The sequence below is a fragment of the Cervus elaphus genome, chromosome 20 (genome assembly GCF_910594005.1).
Source record: "Cervus elaphus chromosome 20, mCerEla1.1, whole genome shotgun sequence".
NCBI lineage: Eukaryota > Metazoa > Chordata > Mammalia > Artiodactyla > Cervidae > Cervus > Cervus elaphus.
The window spans coordinates 103572366-103588964 of record NC_057834.1 but is presented as its reverse complement, the minus strand read 5'-3'; the positions used below and the strand labels follow the sequence as shown (position 1 = coordinate 103588964).

Here is a 16599-nt window from a genome sequence, read left to right as displayed (position 1 = left end):
GTAAAAGTGAAGTCGCTCAGTCGTGTCCGACTATGTGCGACCCCATGAACTGCAGCCTACCAGGCTCCTCCGTCCATGGGATTTTCCAGGCAAGAGTACTGGAGTGGGTTGCCATTGCCTTCTCCATATGTAATATATTCCCATTTAAAAAATTTTAGAAACTACAGAAAAGTGTGGAGAATAATATTTCAACTCTAAAGAAAACATCATTGATAAATTAGCATGTTTTCTCTGCTTGTACCTTTATTTTTTTAAGCAGCTTTATTAATCTACATACTATAAATTCACTCATTTAAAGTGAACAATATTTCAGTGGTTTTTAGTATGTTTACAAAATTTTACAATTATCCCCATGATCTAATTTTAGGACATTTTCATCTTCCCCCAAAGAAACCGCATACTGATAGTGCTGTGCTGTGCTTAGTCGCTCAGTTGTGTCCAACTCTTTGCAACCCCATGGACTATAGCCTGCCAGGCTCCTCTGGATTTTTCCAGGCAAGGATACTGGAGTGGGTAGCCATTCCCTTTTCCAGGGGGTCTTCCTGACCCAGGTATTGAACTGGGGTCTCCTGCATTGTAGGCGGATTCTTTACCAGCTGAGCTACAAGGGAAGCCCATACTAGTAGTGGTCATTCCCAATATTCCTCCTTCCCCATGTACAACCATTAATCTACTTTCTGACTTTATTATTTTAGTTTAGTAACTCATATAACTTTAAATGCTGCATACTTATTTTAGTAGAATTGTTGGTGTCTAACTATTTAAAAGATCTGAATAATTTGCTTTGTAACTACTATAGCTTGGACCTGGCCCGATGCTTTGAACATTGAAAATTCAGACTCTGAATCATGGACTTCCAACACTGTAAAAAAATTTACTGCATCATTTGAAGCATCACTTTCAGGGGAAAGAGAACTCAAAACCCCAACAATTTCTCTGAAGGAAAAAATCGAGAGATACTCTGATGATCGTGAGATGCAAAATGAAATTTATCACCGGAAAATCATCTCTTGGTTTGGCGATTCCCCCTTGGCTGTCTTTGGTTTACATCAGCTAATAGAATATGGAAAGAAGTCTGGGAAAAAAGCTGGAGATTGGTATGGACCAGCTGTGGTTGCTCACATTTTAAGGTAAAATTGTTTTAAAGTCTTTCATCTTATGACAGTGGTCCTCAGGCTCAGAGATACTGGTTTTTGCAGTGCATATATGTTATTAGAACGTTTAAAATCTAACTGTATGAGAATATTCATAAAGGAGCTTTCATTTGTTATTAGGGAAAAGACAAGACATATTGTGACTCTAGTCACATTTAATTTATCTACTGACAAATTTTTCTTCTTTTGCTCATAGGTATGGATATCCAAGGTCTCTTTCTATCCAGGTTTTCACTAGGCTACCTTACTGAAATGTTCTTAAAACTAACAACTCTTTCAACCTTGGAACATGCATGACATTATAGTTTTTTTTTTTTAAACAGTGTAACCTGGGGGCTGTAATGTACTGATAGTGTAATGAAATGTCAAGAGCTAAAATTGATGTTTCCAGCATTTCTTTGCACACATCAAATTCTTGTGAATTGTAAATGTATGGGATTATTAATATAATTATATCATAGTAAAAGTAAAGGGTATGTGATATTCAGAGTACTTAGAAAAAAGTTGAAAGTCAAACTTGACTATACCTCAGGTTTATAGTGCCATTTACTACTGAAGTTTTAAAAAAACTGTCTCATTTGTTGTATGTCCCATTATTATTATTGAGTCATTAATAATATCATCAAAGTACAGCATGTTATAGTAAATTTGGTCCATTTAGAATAATATACAAAATCCAAATGATTGCAATTTTTTTTGCATATTAAAAGGCTTTATATTTTATAGGCCAATGCTTGCAGTTGAAAAAATATTTGCCTAATGTTATTAAATGGATTATTAAGAATAATATCAAGTCCAGTTTAGTATGACATTTATAAAAACATAATCATAAAAACATAGTTTCTACTCTTCAAGATGTTATATTCTATACCCCCAAGGATCAGGGCACTTTTTCTGAAAAGACCTGATAGTAAATAGTTTAGGCTTTTCAGGCTCTATAAGGGCTCTATTGCACATTTTTCTCATTTTTAAATTTTTTTGTTTTACAGTCTTTGAAAACTAAAAACCATTTTTTAGCCTCAGGTTGTACAGAAACAGGCCTCAGCTCCTGTTTGAACTGTGGGCCATAATTTTCCATCCCTCTTTTATACTGGCACATAAAAACATGCAAAATAAGGCATATTAAATAAAAAAATATAAAGATACAGTTAAATAAAAGTATTTTTCTACAATTTGTGTAATTTCCTTTTACAGATATTATGATTTTTTTTTCATATCTTGTGAACCATTGAGGGCATACTTGGAAATATAGCATTATATTCACTTGGAAATATTTTTCAATTGGCAGTTTTACTTACAGAATTCTAAGACTTGAAAGTAGGAAATTCATCTGTTCAGGTCCTATAGGTTTTTGAATGAAGGAAAAAAGTCATGCTATTGTTTAAAGAAAAGATAAAAAACTTTGAGTGTCCTAGAGAACAATCATATTTTGCTAATCAGTAATGTAATGGGCTTCCCTCATAGCTCAGTTGGTAAAGAATCCGCCTGCAATGCAGGAGACCCCAGTTCAGTTCCTGGGTCAGGAAGATCTGCTGGAGAAGGGATAGGCTACCCACTCCAGCATTCTTGGGCTTCCCTTGTGGCTCAGCTGTTAAAGAATCTGTCTGCAATGCAGGAGACCTCGATTCGATCCCTGGATTGGAAAGATCCCCTGGAGAAGGGAAAGGCTACCCACTCCAGTATTCTCCCTGGATTGGAAAGATCCCCTGGAGAAGGGAAAGGCTACCCACTCCAGTATTCTGGCCTGGAGAATTCCGTGGACTATGCAGTCCATGGAGTCGCAAAAAGTCGGACACGACTGAGCGACTTTCACTTTCACTTAATATGAGTTAATATGAAGCAAACCTTGAAGTGTCTTGTAATAGCACTTTTTAGAAAGCATTTAATATAGCCAGGGTAGTTTGAGAGAAATTCTCTTTGGGAAGACTGGGTAGGGCTCATGCCTTTATACCCAAGAATTTAAAATTTTAAACTTATGTTTTTATGTTCTTTGAGTAATTTAGAGGAATATTCTACTTTGAAAAAATTGACGTGATTTTTTAAAAAATACCATTCAGGTAATAGTTTTGAAAGCAGGCACTAAAGGGTAAATAGGAAAGTCAAGAAAATGTTGGCTTTCTTTTTCTTTAAATGAAATCTTTAGTTATTAACTGGAATGTTAGGATTTTAAAGGATAATGCTTGTTATTTTCTTAGAAAAGCAGTTGAAGAAGCAAGACACCCAGACTTAAAAGGAATAACTATTTATGTTGCGCAAGATTGTACAGGTGAGGAATCTATTATATAATTCTACTTTTCATCCATTTATTTGGTTAGACCTTTTTAAAAATTTAGGTATAACTGATATATAACATTACATTAGTTTCAGATGTACAGCATAATTTGTATTTGTATATACAAATTTGTATGTTGCATTGGTTTCAGATGTACAACAGTATTTGTGTATATTGTGAAATGATTACAATAAGTCTAGTTAGCATCCATCACCATCCATTCTGTCCATTCCGTTCCCGTTGTCCAGTCGTTGGACTGTCCAGTTCCATTCTGTCCAGTCCTGTTGTCTGACTCTTTGCGATCCCATGGACTGCAGCTTGACAGGCCTACCTGTCCCTTACCATCTCCTGGAGTTTGCCCAAGTTCATGTTCATTGCATCGATGATGCCATCCAGCCATCTCATTCTCTGATGCACCATACATAGTTACAAGTTTTTTTGTGTGTGATGAAAACTTTTGAATATATAATATAATATTATTAATTATAGTCCCCATCCTGTATATTACATCCTTATAATTTATTTATCTTATAGCTAGGAGTTGTTCCTTTTAACCCCCTTCACTCTTTTTGCTCCCCCACTCTACCTCTGCCAACCATCAGTCTGTTCTCTGTATCTATGAGCTTGGTGTTTTATTCATTTTGTTTTGCTTTTTAAGATTCCACACATAAGTGAGATGATACAGTATTTGTGTTTCTAAGTCTGACTTATTATACTTAGTATAATGCTCTCAGAATCTATCCATGTTGTCACAAATGGCAAGATTTCATACTTTTTTATGGCTAAATAATATTATAATTTATATATATCTATAAACACATATAAATACACCACATTTTCTTTATTCATTATTGATGGACACTTAGGTGGTTTCTGTACCTTAGCTATTGTAAATAATGCTGCAGAAAACAAGGGGATGCATGTATCTTTTTGAGATAGTGGTTTTGTTTTCTTCATATAAATACCTAGAAGTAGAATTGTTAGGTCATATTGTAGTTCTATTTTTATTTTTTTGAAGAACTACTATAAGTGTTTTCCATAGTGGCCGTGTTAATTTACATTCTCACCAGCGGTGCACAAGGGTTCCTTTTGCTCCACATCCTCAACATTTGTTGTTACTTGTCGTTTTTGATAATAACCATTCTAACAGGTGTGAGATGGTATCTCATTGTGGTTTGATTTGCCTCAGATGGTTAGTGATGTTGAGCACTTTTCAATGTATGTGTTGGCTATTTGTATGGCTTCTTTGGAAAAATGTCTCTTCAGGTCTTCTGCTCATTTTAAAATTGGATTACTTGTTTTTTTGATGCTGAATTGTATGTCTGTTTATATATTTTATATACAAATATTTTTGTATATTTTGTATATTAACCCCTTATCATATATGTGATTGCAAATATTTTCTTCTATTCAGTAAGTTACCTTTTGATTTTGTTGATGTTTTCCTTTACTGTAACAGAAGCTTTTTAGTTTGATGTATTGCCATTGTTTATTTTTGCTTTTGTTGTCTTATGATGCCCAGTTAAAAAAATTATTACCAAAACCAATGTCAAGGAGCTTTCTGCCTGTTTTCTTCTAGGAGTTTATGGTTTCAGGTCTTATGTTCAAATCTTTGATGATCCATTTTGATTTAATTTTTGTGTATGGTATAAGATGGTGATCTAGTTTCATTCTTTTGCATATGGCTGTACAGTTGTCTCAACACCATTTATAATTAGATTGTTCAAAAGTATTTAGCTTATCCCAATTATACTGTAAGTGATTATGAAGGTGGGGACCATGTTTTCACATTTTTGTTCCAACATGGCACCCTATGTAGGCACTTATTAAATATTTCTTGATTGAATATATACTATGAATTATAAGTTGCAATATTAAAATAAATTCTTGAGGATAATTTCAGTATTTAAAAAGGCTACTTAAAAAAAGATAGGTGGGAAAATTTAACATAAGTATATATGTGGTCTGCATGTCTGCCAAGTACCTCCTCATTGGTGGATTTGTTTCAGGGAGGAAAATTCTCAGTTTGATTTGTCTCTTACTAGTCCTTCAATAAATCATCTGATCATGATGCAGGTATTGCCCAGAATGTAGCTTTGTTTTATTGTTTGGGGCCTTCTGTTTAATGACCGGTATTTATAGTAATTTTGAAACTCTGTTGGGGATAAAATAGAGACCTTAATTTCCTGATAAAATAAAGTGCCTTCAAAATAAAATTATTTATTTTTTATAGAAATGCTTTCAACAGGACAAAGTATGTTAATGTTGGGGAAAGTAGTTGTACTTTAATTATGTTTAATATAAGGGTGTTTATAAGAGGTCTGAGAGTACCCTGGTAACTGACTAGTGCTGATTGTATGGAAATAATGGTTAGCAAATACACATGTGTTTTGTTTGGGCTTTTGTTAAGGTTAATTGGATTTTTAAGAAAGACTGATAAGCCATGATTATAACCATATGAACATGAAAGTTTTAAGTTTTCAGATAAGTGTATGAATTTTGCAGATACTATATTTGTTTTTCAGGTAGGAAATCTTATAAATAAAATGTACTGTGTTAAGAGTTCTAATTAAGCCAAAGGATGTACTTCAACAATTAGTCATTAAATAATTTATGAATTTGCCTTTTGCACTTTTATTGATATCAATCAGCTTTGGTCTTTAGTGTCACATACTGTTAATTAACACAAAGCTACTCAATATCTAGGTGGTTTGTGTAATTTGAAGTAGATGTCTAAAATTTTGAACACTGATATTTAAAATTATAAAGGGAGAGTTTATATTACTGTAGTGCATTTTGATTGATTGTGAGGTTAGAAATTAGGTGAAGCCGGAGTCAATTAATAATTAATTCCCTGCCATTCCCTCATCTTTGTTAGTTTTTTTTCATTAGTGTTTTTAGAAGCTCCACTTCCTATTCATTTTCTTTTCTTCTCATTCTGTATTCTTTTCCTTTGTAATTACATATTTTTCCATGGCTTTAAATAGTTAGTACTATGCTCTATATACTAGGACTTTTAAAACTGCATTTCTAGTGCTACTTGTGTTAATATGAGGTAACCTCTATTTTCTGCCATCCTTAACTATTTCCATTTAGATGTTCTACAAGCACTTCAAATTCAGCACATTTAAAATTAAACCTATCACTTCTCTCTGTACATGGCTCCTTTCTTACTTTCTATTTTCACTGGTAGTATCATGTCCACATGTATGCTTACTTATTCTTGACTCTTTTCTTGTTGCTTATGTCTAGTCAGTCAACAAAGGCTTAACAAATTATACTTAAAATGGTTCTGAAATCTGTCCTCTCTTCTTCACTCTCATTGATACAGATCAGACCCTTATCTCTAACTAGAACATGGTTTCCCTATCTTTCTTTTCTATTTCTCATTCATTTAGTCCAAAGAAATTGATCATGTCCCTTAATTTGAAAACCAATGACTGTCTATTAACTCCAGTCTCAAGTTATTGTAGCATTTAAAATAAAGCACTTGAAGTCCTTTACCATTTGTCTTGACCTACATTTCCAGCATCAGCTGTCAACTGTCTTGCATGCTGGTACACCAAGGTACCATCAACCTGCACACCATTCTTTGGATATACCATCATTACCTTTTTTCCATGTCTTTGCTGATATTATTGTCTCTGCTTAGAATGCCCCTTATTATTAAAATGCTTTTTATTAACTCTTACTCATTCTTTAAGAACATGCTCTGAAGCCTTTTCCAGCTCCTATCAGGTAGAACTAGTTTATTATTCTGTGTTCTGTAACATTGTGGAAATACTTATATTAAATATTGCACTTTTAATTCACTTTTAATAACACCTTGTGCTTATCTGTAAGTCCTTGTAGATCAGTGTTAGGGGGAAAGTACCTGAACTGTTTTGTTGAGAATCATTACTATAGTGAGCCTCTGTTACGGAATTGGACTGTTTTATAGCCCTTCCATGTGTTGAAGGTGGAGGAAAAATACCGAAACATTGAGGCAGAAACTGAATTAAGGATCTTATTTGCATTTATATTTCCCTGACATAGAAAGCTTCAATAAATAGTTGGCCCTCAATAAATGTGTGTTGAATGAAATTGAAAAGTAAGAAGAAATTGAAGAGTAAGAAGCGCTTGATAAGGAAGAAATTGTTGTATATGCCAAGGGAATATTATTACTTTGTCTTTTTGCAACAATATTTGTTTCTGAAGGAGTAGTCCTTTGGAAAAACCCATTTGATTGGAGTATGTATTAGTTCAGAACAGTCAAAGATAGAAATGGTCATGTGTGTGCTGTCTCAGAAAAGTGAGAGAATTTAATGATTTATAATTAGAAGTTTTACTGAGTAGCTTGGCAAAAGTAAGAAGAATTGAAACATAGAACTTTTTTCCATTTTTGTAGCTTTAGTGTAGACTGACTATGGGAGGTACACAGTCTGTGTACATATTTGGATTTACCCAATCTTGTGGCTTTACAGTACCATCTGTCTCCTGTCAGTTCCCAAATTTTTAGCTCCATCTCAGACCTGTCCTCAGATAGAGGCCTTTTATGTCCTTAACTGCCTACTCATTGTCCCTGCTTGCATATATAGTAGGTATCTCAAGCTTAGCATGTCTAAAACTGAATTCCCGTGTCTCCTGCCTGTATTTTCCCTTCCTACAGTCTTCTATGTCTTTGTAAATGGCAGCTCTCCTACTCTGTTTGCTTATATCAAAAACACGCCAATCATCTATGACTCCTTTTTCCTCTCGTATATTATGTTTAACATATCACTTTTCACCACCTCCTCATGATCATCTTGTGACCATTCTGCATCTGGACAATTATTGCCTTTGTTCAGGCCACCATCATCTGTTGCTGGATTCTTGCGGTGCCTTCCTAACTTCTCTGTGTTTCAGCCCTTGCCTTCTGCAGTCCTGTGTTAATAAACACAGGAGCCACACTGATAAAATATAAATCCAGATCAGGACATTTGTTTCCTAAAAAACTCTTCAGTGGCTTACCATCTTACTCAAAGTAAAAACTGAAGTCTTTATACTGGCTTTTTAAGATTTCCTACCATCTGTCTTTGTTCTCTCTCAAGTTGTAACCTTATCTCCTAACCTCATTATCTACTATTGTACCCTTACTCACAGTCCCTCCAGAGGCACTGGCCTCTTGGTCTTGGAACAAGCTGTCCGTGCTTCTGCCCTAAGACATTTGCACTTGCTCATCTTTCTATCTGGAATCTCTTCCCCCAGGTATCTGCACTTCTTGGTTTATTCCTTTCTTTTAAGTCTTGAGTTCCCTACCAGCTTATTTTGAATTGTGCTCCATTTCGACACTTCCTATCCATCTTTCTTCGCCTCTGTTTTCCTTCAGAGCAGCTATCACCATCTGTCTTATCTTATATTTTACTTCTCTGTGTTAGAGGATATGCTCTATGAGGGCAGGGGTTTTTCTCCATTTTGCTCACTGCTGAAGACTCAGTGCCATATAATAGTTATCTGATAAATATCTATTGAATGCATGAAGGATGTGGGTAATTTTTAACTCGTTGAGACCTTCTTAATGATGTTAGAAATTGCATGACTGGCCCTTGTTGGGAGGAAAATTAGGGTACAAGTGTTTCTGAAAATTATTTTTTAAAAATCAATATGTATTAATTGTATTTTTTCTCAGTTTACAGTTCTGATGTAATTGATAAACAGTGCACTTCCATGGCCTCTGATAACACAAATGACAAAGCTGTTATTATTCTAGTTCCTGTTAGACTTGGTGGAGAAAGAACCAATGCCGACTATTTAGATTTTGTAAAGGTATGAAATAAGAACTAAAATTTTTTGAAGGCAATGCTAGCTAATATGAAAAATACAGAAAGTTTGCAATCTTTTTTCTATGAAATGGAATGATTTTTTAATTGTAGATTGATGATTTTGTAGTTGTAGTTTGTAAAATTTGACATTATAGATTTTAAATTTCAGTATTACAAGATCAGTTGTGATTTGAAGAGTAAGGTGTTCTATGAAAAATAAAAAGCCTTTTAATCTTTGCAGCTAATTAAGGGGATACAGAGCAGCAATAATCATAATCTGAAATATGTCTATAGTTCCCATTATTCTTATGTGTGATTTTTAAATGTATGTACCTTTATTTATTCATAAGCCCACATTAAACTATATCTAGGTAACTATTGAAACAAGATGAGTTTTTAAAATTACTGCTGCATTATCTTCTGCTTTGTTTCATGTGCTATCATAAGGTCCATAAGTAGGTAGAACACATACTTATATAGACAGAGATGATGAAGATAATGTTGGGGAGGTTCCAACTTTGTTTTCCTTATATTAACCAGTTACAAATCTGTTCTCTTTCAGAACATGTAATTTTTTTTTTCAAAAGAACCTGTCTAATTAGGTTATCTTGTCACAAAACTTCAACTTTTGAAATAGTCTGTTTGAAAGTTTAGTATTTATATTATTTGCATAGTTTTAATAAAATCAAGGCCAGAGATGGAATTCCTCTTTGAATGGACTGTCATGGCATATAGTAATCTTGAAATAAAGTTTAGATTTGTACCTCATGTGAAACACAATAATAGTCCCATATTGTGGTCCCAGTGTATATAGGTGGAACATGTATCCTCACTCTAGATTGTAGATTCCAAAAATCTAGAGCAGTTCATTTCAATATATTCAAGTCTTCTAGCTGATATCTTGGCTTTTCCTAATAGTTAATAAAAATTTGCAGGCTACTTGTTACTAATAATACCAGTGTGTGCATGCTGAGGTGCTTCAGTCGTGTCTGACACTTTGAGCCCTGTGGACTGTAGTCCACCAGGCCCCTCTGTCCATGGGATTCTCCAGGCAAGAACACTGGAGTGAGTTGCATGCCCTCCTCCAGGGGATCGTCCTGACCCACGGGGGAACCCGCATCTCTTGTGGTCTCCTGCATTGGCAGGCGGTTCTTTACCACCGGCGCCACTGTAACCAATAACATGAATCCACTTGATAAATGTGGGGCTTTGATTTCTAACATGTGGACTCTTTAGTAGACTTATTGGTGAAATGTGAGATGCTATGAACCATTTCATGGGGACTTTGAGACTTCTGGCATGCTGTTACGTCTCTGTTGTAACTAAATCTAAAATGGATTGCCTGCTTCTCTACTACCATGAGAAGATCAGAAACTGAGGCAATTTTGGAATCGACTTGCCAAAACCCCCTTTCTGGTGAAATGGGCTGTGGATAGCTTCATCTGGCTGAGGGCTTTGCTGTTTGGCAGCATTGAGAGCAGTTATCAGATGGCAGGACTCTGTAATCTTCTTGAGTGATTCATTGGAGTCTGCATTGTAGTGAAACAAACCACGGCTAGCTGTTAAAGTGATCCTTAGTACCTAGCATATAGGAGTTGCTTGACAGATATTTGTATAACACTTGTAATACAGATTTATCTCATTTTGCCCTCACACTAGCTGGGAACTCAGTTGTCTTTATAAAAAAACAGAAATGACAAAAGTTAAGTGATATGTTCAACTTCAGATAACAAAACTATTGATGGAGACCTGACCTTTCATTGTTTTTCATGGGTTCCCCCGAGAATCTAGACTTCCTAAAATGTAACATTTCTTTGATCTTCTACTAATTTAATTTATGCTACAGTCCACTTTTAGAATAGTATTAATAACTATTAATACAGTTAAAATTTTTGATTATCAGGTAAAAATGTCTAAAATGGCTGAGTGAAGTGGGTATTATGTTAGGTGTGGTGCTTGGTGACAGGATGGATGGGTCAAAAGCCATAATGAGATCAAGTAAAGAGCCATTCATTTAGGAGTGAAAAAAATAGTGTGTCTAATAGACCTAAGAGAAAAGTAATCGTCCTCTTCTTCCTCTTTCATTTCTGCTCGCTTTTCTCTGTGTTTCCTCCTTCTCCGCTTCTGCCTCCCCCCACCCCACGCACTCCCCCTCCCTCTTCTCCGCTCTCTATGCTGCTTCCTCCTCCTTGGTCAGCGTTGTACTTTTTCCTGCCAAACCACTGTACATTATACTCTCTAAAATTCACCACTCAATTCTATTATCTAAATTTATTACCCAAGGTAATTCCATGGTATTTCAGAGATGGTACCATCTCTTGCTGCATTCTGTGAGGAGAAAAATTTGGTATGGTGCTTTATCATTCCTTACCACAAGAAGTTTACTTATTTATTTATTTTTAAAAGGACCTGGAATGAGGAAAATCCGATATGTTCTCTTTCTTCAGCAAGACAAATTAAGACTTTCCTTCTTTGACTGATTACTTCAGTCTTATTTATTGCTTCATGGATACAGCTCAATCAATTCTCACCACTAGATAACTGTGAAAAAGCTTTTTTAGGAACTGAAAAGTGTTTCAAGTTTCCAAAGATACAGCTTCTTATATGTAATGGCATTTTAGCTCCTAATCTACTTCTAAGTGTTTATTGCTAAATCTGCTCTATTTTGTTGTAAAGGAAATATAGATGTCAAGAACTAAAGTCTTTCTTCCATTACCCAAAATCGTTCTTTTTTCTGACAGTGTGTGAAGATTCTTGCTATGCGTTTTTTCTTTTTCTCTGGACTTTGAGGGACTTAGAACTTTTACTTTCTCATGGGTCCCTGTATCAGAAACATTGTATTTCAGCTGATCAGATTGCCTCAGGTCGAAGGCACTCTCTAATTGTGTTAAAGATCTTTATTTTGGGGGAATGCAATAGAATAATAGGACTGTAAATAGAATGATAATAACAGAATAATAATAAGTATTATTATCAAGTTTTTTGGTATAATTGCATCTTAATTAATTTTTGTTGCTGTTGTTATTTAGTCGCTCAATTGTGTCCAGTCCATCTCTTTTGTGACCTCATGGACTGTAACCCACCAGGTTCCTCTGTCCTTGGGATTTTCCAGGCAAGAATATTGGAGTGGGTTGTCATTTCCTTCAGGGGATCTTCCTGACCCAAGGATTGAATCTGCGTCTCCTGCATCGGCAGGTGGTTTGCTTACCACTGAGCCACCTGGGAAGCCCCAATTGATTTTTCTCTGTTTAAGTTTTTCAGTTGCAGTTCTCCTTACCCCTCAAAAAATACCTCTATGATATTTTCACAAAGTATACAGAGTTTGCAGCCATTAAACATTGTAATATAGATCTATAGTTATTGATAGGAAAATGTTTAAGAGATCATGAGTGACAAAAGTTTCGTGGCATATGTTATATAATGACATATATATATATAATTGTATTTATACATCTGTATGTGAATATATGTAATATAGATAGATGTCATGAAGGTATTCCCCTAAATGTGGTTAATGATGAACTCTGAGTGTTGGTGTTTTGAGAAATTTTTACTTTTTGATTTACTTTCTGTGTGTGTTTTTCGGTAAACCACCAACATACTATTTTTAAGAAAATAATTAAGTTTAAACAAAACTGTTCTGTTTACTTGTTAAAAGAGCATTTGTTCACACAGTCTATGTTTGTGTCTTCTAGATTTTGAAACATCCTCTCATTTAAGAGAAGGGAAGTTTATTGTTTAATACTTTGTGGGGTTTATAGAATAAACTTTATCATTATTAATGTATTCTACCATAATATATGCTAAAATTAGTATAGAAGCTATTGACAGTTTCTACATTAATAGAATATGGATATTAATTGATTCCACTGGGCATATTTTTAAATGACTACTCCATGGACATGATTTTTTTTTTAAAGTATAGAATTATTTAGGCCAGAATTATTCTCTGTTGGTCCAATGGTTAAGAATCTGCCTTGCAATGCAGGTGACGCAGGTTTGATCCCTGATCAAGGAACTAAGGGGGCTTCCCTGGTGGCTCAGCAATAAAGAATCCTCCTACAATGCAGGAGATGGGGTTTGATCCCTGGGTTGGGAAGATCCCCTGGAGAAGGAAATGGAAACTCACTCCAGTATTCTTGTCTGGGAAATATCATGGACAGAGGAGCCTGGTGGGTTGCAGTCCATGGGGTCGCAAAGAGTCCCACGTGACTTCGTGACTAAACAACAACAGGGTGACTAAGATCCTGCATGCCTCGGGGCAACTAAGCCCACACAGCCCAACAATTGAGCTGATGGGATGCAGCAAAAGGTCCCCCGAGCTGCAACTAAGACTCCACACAGCCAAAATAATAAATGAATGAATTAATTTTAAAAAAGAATTGTTTGGCCCACCTTAAGTAGATGCTTAGGGAACTACTAAATGATTTATTGAGGTATCATTGATATTTTATGATTAGTAAAGTAAACTGACTTTAAATATAATAATAATTATTCTTTTCCTTGGACTAGATTGTTTTCATTAGTCTGTTTTTATTCCAAATGAAGTAGCACAAAATTTTTGTCAAGTGAATGCCATTGATTAAAAATGATTTTTAGTTTGTTGTTTTAAGACAAGTTTCAGTGAAAATCAAGAACAATGCCTAATAATTATTTCTAGCATTTCAAGAAGTGTGATGAAAATATTACATTGATCACAGCAAAGTTGCACCAACTAACTGAAAGGCCATTTGTTTTGACTTTGGCAGAAATGTTTATTGCCTTTTCATAGTTATGTTGCTTATAATTGGCACATAGTAATTGTTTAATGTTGTTAAATAGAAGATAGTTTGGTAGACAAAAGGGTTTCAGAACACGGGGGAAAATGTAATAAAAATAAAACTGATGGTGAAAAATTTGCAGACTACTACTACTACTAGTAATACAAATTTAGTTGTTTTGAATAATTATCATTTGTCTCTTGACCCTAAATCTGAGTTAATTTATTTTGGCAGGGCATTTTAAGCCTTGAATATTGTGTGGGTATTATCGGCGGCAAACCTAAACAGTCATATTACTTTGCTGGATTTCAAGGTTAGTGGTTTAGTAAAGTATATTTCTTCTTTGTTTTCTTTTAAAAGTCAGAAAGTTAACATAGGATCATCCAGAAACAGGGTAAGTAACGGAGCAAAATGAGTACCTTATAAATTCATCAGTCCTGCCATAGCCATTCATTTGTCATTGATCCATAGTATAATTAGATTCTGTAAAACGTATATTTAATTTCTGTTATTGCATAAACAAGGCATAATTTATTGATTTTTACTAAACTTTAGAAGACATTGCTGCCATATTCTGGCAGTTGCTATTTACATATTTACCTTTTACCAGTTTTAGTGGTGCTAGTTGATGATAAAATGACAAGCAATATGTTCTTCCTGTCAGGATAAAGTAGTGCAATACATTTTTCATATGCAAACTGTAGAATATAATTGTGTGTTTGTGAAAGTAATTTTATCACCAAAAATTAAATGACAGTCTCATCACTTTATAAAAATTCTGCTTATACAAGCATATTTGATTATGCAAAAGTTAATCTGTCCTGTGCAAACCTATGTTTCAGTCAATGAATATCAGTCTGGCAAGCTGTTACTCCCAGATTTTTTTCAGCTATTCTACATAGAAATTGGATTGTAAGCAGTGTAATAATAAGGTGTTTTTTGAATTACTTGTCTTCTGTTTTGTCCTTGTAGATGACAGTTTGATTTACATGGATCCTCATTACTGCCAATCTTTTGTAGATGTCAGCATAAAGGACTTCCCTCTTGAGGTACTGTGGATAAAGAGCTGGTACTGTTTTCTTACCATATGAAGCAAACTCTTAATTATTCAGAGATATGCTAAGCAGCTATGCTTTTATGGTATTCCAAGTTAATAATAAATATTTTACTAATTTACAAAGCCATAATACATACAGTGGTCAAAGGTTAGATAATTTATTGCTGAATTTTAATTTATAATACACTGTCTTCTTCATTTATCTTTGTCTCTAACTTGTTAGATATCCTAGCCCAACCAAAATAAATGACCAAGCTTCCAAGTAATTTTGTACATATACAGCTGAACAGTACTGAAGAATTTAAAATGTTAGACATGTTTAAAGAAAGAAAGAAAGAAAGGGGGGAAAAAGAGAAAGAAGACAATGGAGTTGGGTTAGAATGACAAAATGATTGAAGGGGAGTGTGACATTATTTTGCTTTAAGTATATAATTAAGACAAGTTTCAGTGAAAACAAGAATAATGTCTAATAATTATTTCTAGCATTTCAGTAATTAAATCTTAGCCTCTAGTTAAGTTTCCATGAATTTTAGTTGGGTTTCTAATATTTATTTTAGCTTTGATTTCTTAAAGTCTTCTTTTCCTTCCTGTTGATCATTTTCTGAGCCAGCATTTACAAAATTTTTAAATTGGATTTGCAGTGTTTTGTTAGTTTCAGCTGTACAGCAAAGTGAATCAGTTATACTTGTATAGGATTATATTTCAGAAAATTCTGAGAGTGCATAAGTGAGAAATGTAACTGTTACATGATTTTGGTTCTTGTTTTCCCAGTTGATGCTTTTAGAGACTTTTTAAGTCATCTTAATCACTTGAGTGGCACATGGATCACTAATTCTCCAGGGCTTGACAAGTTGGAAATGTGGTTTAGTACTTTGTTTTAGTAATAGCTTGCTAGCTAATATTAATACCTAATAAGTATATAAGGGGTAGATTATGAAGATGGATAAAGCACAAGATTAAAATCTGGTACTAAGTGGTACATTATAAAACAGCCTAGCATTTTTTGTAGACTATTACCTCAACTAAAGTATGGGCAAGAAAACAGCTTTGCTTTTTACTTTCTTCCTTCACTATATGTTGCATATAAACTTTAATAAATATTTCCAGTTGACTAATACTGTGGGAGGCACTCTAGAATTGTGCTATGTGAACCACACTGTAAATCTGTTTCTGCTGCCTTGTGATCTTGTGGCACCGATTCTTATGCCTTCAGTTACATTTCCCATGTGGCTGTGTCAAATTGACTCCTTAAAAAAATAAATACTTGAGATTTACATGGAGACTTGTTCATAGTATTCTAAGCATCATCTAAAATAGGCAAATTAAAAGATTATTAGTGTCGGCTGTTTTGACCAGTAGAAAGAGATTATTCATCTGATATTTTGAGAGACTCTACAAAGATGCCAGGTCAGTGAATATCCATGTTATTCACACTGTTATTCACAAATGTCTACACAATCAATATTAGGAAGGTTGTAGCTCATTGGGAGACAGTTGCAACACTTCACAGGTGAGTCAATAGAAGCTTGAAGTGGGTGGTAGTGGGAATGGAAAATAATTTGATTTTAAGAGACTT

General features: G+C 34.5%; 1 protein-coding gene across 11 annotated transcripts in view; it reads left to right on the top strand.

Annotated features, from left to right (window-relative positions):
• The window catches only part of ATG4C (autophagy related 4C cysteine peptidase), a 97081-nt gene that overhangs the window by 51924 nt on the left and 28558 nt on the right, over window positions 1–16599 (top strand). For all 11 annotated transcript variants that reach the window (XM_043877080.1, XM_043877074.1, XM_043877072.1 and 8 more), the window contains 5 exons: window positions 800–1130; window positions 3350–3420; window positions 9074–9210; window positions 14201–14279; window positions 14939–15015. In XM_043877080.1, coding sequence (XP_043733015.1) covers window positions 800–1130; window positions 3350–3420; window positions 9074–9210; window positions 14201–14279; window positions 14939–15015 — 695 coding nt within the window. The remainder of the gene's footprint in view (window positions 1–799; window positions 1131–3349; window positions 3421–9073; window positions 9211–14200; window positions 14280–14938; window positions 15016–16599) is intronic.